General features: G+C 32.6%; 1 protein-coding gene across 4 annotated transcripts; it reads left to right on the top strand.

Moving 5' to 3' along the window:
- Window positions 1-1,359: 1,359 nt before the first annotated feature.
- Window positions 1,360-5,528, top strand: LOC130932532 (dirigent protein 17-like). 4 transcript variants are annotated; one of them, XM_057861868.1, is made up of 4 exons: window positions 1,360-1,883; window positions 3,472-3,553; window positions 3,710-4,171; window positions 5,408-5,528. In XM_057861868.1, the coding sequence occupies exons 3-4, from the start codon at window positions 3,711-3,713 to the stop codon at window positions 5,442-5,444; spliced, it is 498 nt and encodes a 165-aa protein (XP_057717851.1). In that variant the 5' UTR covers window positions 1,360-1,883; window positions 3,472-3,553; window position 3,710; the 3' UTR covers window positions 5,445-5,528. The 4 variants fall into 4 exon arrangements, with proteins under 4 accessions (XP_057717851.1, XP_057717850.1, XP_057717849.1 ...); XM_057861867.1 differs by lacking the exon at window positions 5,408-5,528 and adding an exon at window positions 5,037-5,335 and having other exon boundaries at window positions 3,484-3,553; XM_057861866.1 differs by lacking the exon at window positions 5,408-5,528 and adding an exon at window positions 5,037-5,335.
- Window positions 5,529-7,146: the final 1,618 nt, after the last annotated feature.

The following is a 7,146-nucleotide window of genomic DNA, read 5'->3' as shown; positions in this document are numbered from 1 at the left end:
TAAAAAAATATGTGTATACTTTTTACTAACGAAGTGATTGATTCTTCGTATCATAAAATTTACCGATAATAGAATTTGTGTCAAATTTTTCAATAATTTTCTTTACAATATAATTAAAAGACAATTAGCAAGAAATTCATCTTTTATTTTGTTTCTAAGTTATTTTTCATAATATTCATAATTGAAAAGGATTTCTTAATTGTAGCAGTTGAAACATAGAGAATTAATACCAAATGAATAAAAAAAACAGCCACAAGAAAAAAAAATTCACTTTATGAGATTTGAAAATTTTTATTTAATTAAAAATATTAATAATAAATGCAAGAATGATAAAGTTATGAAAAGTCTTATCCAAATTTGACAAGAACAACACGACTTACATATAAATGGTTCTTATGGATGATAAGGTAAGTTGATTATTTTCCATGATTTTTTCAAGTGATGCTAGATCCATTTTATAAATATTTTTGTTTATATTTTAAGTTTATTTGATAAATAAACCCTTGCACGAATTAAAGACAGTGCGATTTTATAGATTTATAAGTGCGTGCTAATAGCCTTTACATTTAATTTGTTTTGGAGTGTGATAATAGCCAATATGTTTGTGGATAAATTTAACTATTACTATATTATTTATGATCACATTCAGTATATATGTCTTATTTATTGAAGAAAGTAGATTATTAAAATCGATTAATAACTATTTTAGAGTTAATCCAATTAATACTAAATTTAAAAAAAACAAACAATGCATAACATAATAATTTTTTATTAATAAAATTATTATAATTTAAATTAATTTTAAAAATAATTTAAAATTATAATTTCAATCTTATCACGTGCATGACACAGGTAATTACACTTGTTGTTGATGTAGAATTAAGAAAAATAATAATACATATATATTGGTCCTATAGAAAATGTTTATTGAATTATACTCCTATCCAAATAATAATGTTTCAAATATTACATTATAACAGTTCTCATAATTTTGATAACCTTTTTAAGTACTGATTTAAATTACCAATAATAACCTCATGCAATGAGCCAATAAGTTTAATTGATACATTGAAAATATTAAAATTTGATTCAAGAACCTTATAGATATTCAAACTCTATTTTTTTATGGTTTACTCTGTTTATAAGGACATGGAATGTTCGAAAATAATAATAATAATAATAATAATAATAATAATAATAATAATAATAATAATAAAATTAAAAATTAAAAATTATTAAATAATAATTTAAACAAATATAATAAATTATCTAACTATTTTCGATTAGCAACGTCACAAAAAGATAACATACAAAGTTGGATGAGTTTTCAAGTTTCTTTTTTGCTCAAGGCAAAAGGGCCTCAACCCAGGCCTAAAAATGGAAACAAACACCACTCTGCCCCATGACTGGAAAAAACCACCACGCCGTTTGAAGCCTCGCAATTAGTGACCAAAACAAAAAAAGCTTGGCAATCTTTCTCCGATTGCTAGCCTTGAGACTTGAGAGGCATTCGATATGAGTGAGATGATGGTTCTATCTTCTGAAACGGCGTCGTCTCAGTCCCACCCCCACCCCCTCCTTGAATAACCCTAACTCCCTAAGCCTCGTCTCTGAACCTCCTGCCCTCGTCTCTCTGTCTCTGCTCTCTGGAGATCGGCGCCGGCAGTGGGCAGCCCCTCGCCCTCACTTCGTCTCTCCCCTCGTCGTAAGTTCGTCACTCCTTCGGCGTCGTCAGTTCGTCACTCTCTGTCTCTGGGTCTCTCACCTCGTCGCTCTCTCGGTCTCTCACTGTGAGTCCGTGACCCTGCGTTCGCTTCGTCAGAACCAGTGAAGCAGCATCTGCTCCCTCGGGTGGTGGTGGTCGTCGTCGTCTTCTCAACCAGGTGACCTCCAGTTTTCGACCCTGTTCTTTCTCTAGTTCAATGTTGATTTCGGTGAACCTGGTGGTTGTTGCTGTCATTTCTCTGGTTCGATGCTAATTTTGGTGAACCTGAGCAAATTTTAGAGTTGTTGTTGTTGTTCTTTCTCTGATTCGATGCTAATTTTGGTGAATCTGAGCAAATTTTAGAGTTGTTGCTGTTCTATCTGTTTGTTGAATGTTGGTTTTTTAGAGTTGTTGTTTCTGTTCTTTCTCTGATTCGATGCAAATTTTGGTGAATCTGAGCAAATTTTAGAGTTGTTGCTGTTCTTTCTGTTTGTTGAATGTTGGTTTTTTTAGAGTTGTTGTTGCTGTTCTTTCTCTGATTCGATGCAAATTTTGGTGAATCTGAGCAAATTTTAGAGTTGTTGTTTGCTGTTCATTCTCTGATTCGATGCTAATTTTGGTGAACCTGAGCAAATTTTAGAGTTGTTGCTGTTCTTTCTATTTGTTGAATGTTGGTTTTTTAGAGTTGTTGTTGCTGTTCTTTCTGTTCTTTCTCTGGTTTGATGTAAATTTTAGTTAGAATTATTGTTGAATCTGGCAGTTGCTGCTGTTGTATGGTTTTTTAGAGTTGTTGAACCTGAGAAAATTTTAGTGAACTTCGGTTGAATAGGTAAATTTGTTGTTGATTATCATTAGTAAACTTTGGTGGTTGTTGATTATCATTAGTTGTTGCTGTGTTGCTGTGTTTCTTTTGCTTGAATGGAAAGGCTTTCCAACTAGCCATTGTACCTGAGATTGCAAGAGTCCTTCCTCTTCAGTCTTCTTTGGAGCTTGTTCTTGGTCCCCAGGGAAATGGGGTGACAAAGAGAAGCTTGCTTCTCCAATGGATCATTGCTCGACTTGATGGGTAACTTCTGGTTTGCCGGAGAAGCTCTTGTTTTTCTTTCAGGAGTTGGTTGGTGGCATGGACACTTAGCCCTTTCTTATTTTTAGTATTTGTAAATATCATAGAGTTTATATAATAGAGGGAAGACTGATCCTGCTTGGGGTCATTGTAAACAAATTGTGGATTTACCGATTGTATTATTTTTCACTTGTCTTTGTTGATTTAAATTAAAAAAGTATTTTGTACTAGAGACTAATATATTATCTTTTTTTAGATCATTAGTTATGTTTAAAAATTAATATTGAATTTTTAATGTTTGTAAAGATTTATATTTTAACTTTTAAGACATTATTTTAATTTTATTTTTTTTAGTTATGACCGGATTAACCGGGTGAATCAGTAACCTACCGGTTGAACCAGTGACCCGGTCATATGACCAGGTTGATTACCGGTTCGGTTCTGATAATTATGTTTTTTCTTCTCTTCCAATCCCAATACTGAACACCGATAGTAAGTATTTAATCGTTCTTGAACTATTTTTTTCCTGTTATATTTTCTGCAATTCCTTTGTTGTTGCTTAGCCTTTGTTGTGATGAAGTTGTTGCAATTGTTTGTTCTTAGTGTTTTATTAACCACCGAGTCTATAATTACTAATTAGATTGAGAATTTTAAGAGTTATATTGTTAATTAAGTGATTCTTATCTGAAAAAAAATTTCTTAGATGTATGTGCAGGCTGTTGTGAAGATAAAGTCAATGCGGTTTTAAAGCTTTTGATTCTATGATATCATTTCCTTGGTTGCAGGTTTGCAGGAATCTTGTTTTTCTTTATTATCTATTTATTTAGAATGTAAAATGTTCATTTGCGAAGTAGAGTCTTAGGCTCTTAGCTTAACACTATCATCATTATCATGATGATTATATATCATATTCATATTTGATTTTTTTTTTCTCCTTGCAGAATGGAAGAGAAAGGGAATGAGCAAGGATCAAATGTTTCAGCGGCAGGGGTATTTGAGATACCAGGAGAGCCTGCTATCGTAATCAATGGTGTGCCTGAAATAACCCCCAGTGAGAAAACTGATTCTGTGCATAATGCTTCAGGCGGCACCGTTGAAAAAGAATACACCCCTTTGGATTTGGGTGAATGGTTTGAAGGGAGGGAGGTTCGAAAGTGGTTCATGGGAAGGTACTACTCAGGTACGGTAATGGAGTTTGACAAACAAACTGGGTGGTACAGGGTTCTCTACGAAGATGGTGACTCGGAAGATCTTGATTGGCATGAGCTGGAAGGGGTACTTGTTCCTTTGGATGTTACGACGACACTTAAGGCATTGGCACAGAGAGTTGTCAAGAAAGGCAAGAAATATGCTCATAAGTCTGGGAAAACTGCCAAAATCAAAAGAAGGGCAACAAAAGGAAAGTAAGTAGACTCTGGCTGTAGTTGAAAATTTGGAGATTTGTAGATATCATTTGCAATTTGTAGATATCATTTGCAATTTATATAGCATCTAACATCAGTACTAGCGCTTGAGAAAAATAGCCGATTCTGAAACTGCTCTGCTAGAAAGAGAAATTAGGAAATCAGAGTTGGTGGAAATTGTTAGAGGAGTAAGGATTTTTGTTGTTTTGTAGTTAGGGGAATTGTTAAAATTGGTGATTGAAATGAGTGTGTTTCTCATGCTTCCGTTTGATTAGTTGAAGAGAAGTTGCTGTCTAGGATGAAATTAAAGAAAATGAAGTATTCATAATTTTTTTTTGTTTGATGATACCGTAATCAGATAAGGAAATTAACATTTCTTTCATGAAAAATTCTAAATGGTAAAAGTGAAACGGCTTTACGAATTCATGAGTCTCTCACTCCAGTTTTTTGTGTTTATGCACTTAATCTTCGCTGCATATGAGAGGGATGGAAGTATCTTTCAACACGGGTTTATTGAAATACTAGCACGAGCACCCGGGCAGTTGCATGAGATAAATGTTTTCTCAAAATTTTCAAATAAATATATCAGAATATAGTCAAAACATCTTGTATAAAAGTACATGTTATATTAATATTCAAGAGGTAATGACCAAATCAGTACTTGAAAGATTCAAATGCTGACATTTTGGTACTTCACTATTGTTATTGACAAAATGATTCTTAAAATATTTTAAAATTTGACAAGCGTATCCACGAGTTTGTCGGAGCACATCTCTGACAAGTACAGTGCTGACATGACCACTACATTTTAATTCCCTTCCCAACACAGTGTCTCACACTCTTAACTCACCCTCAACCTTCTCAGTCTTACAGAGCCAATGTTATCGATACCACACTGTCGCCATCTCGTTGTCGGGACTTCTATGTTCGCCAGTGTCATCTATCTCCTTCATGGCATTGCGTAGTCTGTGCGTCTTCACCGCTGTCGCCTTCAATGCTACTAGCCCCCAGTCGCTGCCATGCCTCCTCTGTCTGGGTTCTATCTTGGCTCCATCGTGTCGTGCCCCCTTTGTGTCTGGTGTTCTTCTATTCTTGCTTTCATGGTGTTGTATTAAGTTTTATTTTATTTTATTTTGATTATTGTATATGAATTTGTTTGTTTTCTCTGAGTTTTATTGTTATTAATTTTTTTGAATGATAATTTAACCTAAAAAATTGGGACAATTCATGATTTAGGCCAACTCTGTTGATGTTGAGGTTGTTGTTGCTGTGAATGGTGGTGTTGAGGGAGGAAGAGGGGAGTGTGCATTGGGAAATGGGGAGTGGTGGAGATTATTGTTGCTGTTGATATTAAGGCTATTGTTACTGCGAGTGGTGGGGTTGAGGGAGGGAGGGGTAGTGTGCGTTGGAGAGGGAGATTGGTGGAGGTTGTTTTTACTGTTGATATTAAAGTTGTTGTTGCTGTGAATGTTGGTGTTGAGGGAGAAAGGGAAAGTATACGTTGGGGAGGGGGTTGTGATACGGTGGGGACTACAATGAGAGAGAAGTGTGCGTTGAGGATGGAGGTTGCAACAGGGAGGGAGAGGGAAAGGTAGGGAGTGTGCGTTGGGGAGGGAACTTTGGGGGTGGTTTGTCAAGTCATCAAAACACGGTGGCCACATCAGCATTGTGTTTGCCGGAAATTTGCTCTGGCGAGCTTGGGGGCACGCTTGTCAAATTTTAAATTTTTTTAAGGACCATTTTGTCAATAACAATAGTGAGGTACCAAAATGTCAGCGTTTGAATCTTTCAAGTACTGATTTGGTCATTACCTCTAATATTCAAATAACAAAAAAATTATCATTATTAAAAGTAAAATTAGTCTATTTCACCTAATGGAACAAGACTTTATTGTTATTATTAAATTAGAATCATAGGGTATAACAATCATTCAGTATGTTAATTAATATTATAACTTAAAGAAACACCGTACTAATTTGATACTAATTTGATTGTTAATACAAATAAAGAAAAAAGATTATCAAGAATCACATTTTTTATAACTATTCATATCATAAAACAAAAAGTACTTAAATTAACTAACAACTTTACATACTATACGTATTTTAAGTATTAGAGTATGAAGAAGTCTAGGTTTCAAAATATAATATCAATTTCAAAAGTAATACCACAAAATTTCAAATCACCTAGATCAAATGATTTTTTTGAAAACCATATTAAAAACACAGAAATATATAGTCTTAAGTTTATGCATTTTTACAAAATCTTTTTACTTAGGACCAATTTTATTTCCGTTATTTGTTTTTACTCTTTAGCACATTCATTCCAAAGCTTTTTGTATTTTTCCGGTGCTCTGAACCTCCAATATAAAATAGTAACTTAGCAAAGTGATACAGGATATACTATGTAAAAAAAATTGATCTATAAAAAATAAAATAACAAATAATTATAAAATTATAATTATAAAAACTTATAAATCGATCAATTTTGATGTCATATTTAGTTAAGGTTCTGTAGTAATATAGAATAACATATTTGGTTAACAATTATTTTTTTTAGCATGACTTCCATCACAATTAAAAAAAAATCAAACTAAAATGAGGACAATAAAAAATGTAAAATGATGTTATGCAGAATATTCCAAAATACAAAGTAATTCTTTTATTCAGTATACTTTGTTTTTAATATATTTATCTACTAATGACTTTATAAAGACAATAATAAAATCAAGAACACATATAACATAGACATAATATTATGGTATTACATAAAAAAAAAATCAGCATACCTTTTTTTTTCTGTTGATGTGTTTTTCACTATACTTTCATTTATATTATTTTTTCTAAAATCCTTCTAAATCAAATTAAAACTTGAATGTTTAACAAAAGAACATAATGTGCATAAAATTTCAGAAAAAAATATAAAATTAATAATCAATAATAAACAAAAAAAATTTGTTAAAATAAAAAAATTAA

This window comes from Arachis stenosperma, chromosome 6, assembly GCF_014773155.1.
Source record: "Arachis stenosperma cultivar V10309 chromosome 6, arast.V10309.gnm1.PFL2, whole genome shotgun sequence".
Classification (NCBI taxonomy): domain Eukaryota; kingdom Viridiplantae; phylum Streptophyta; class Magnoliopsida; order Fabales; family Fabaceae; genus Arachis; species Arachis stenosperma.
Note: the sequence above shows the minus strand (reverse complement) of the source record. Positions and strands in the feature narration are given on the sequence as shown.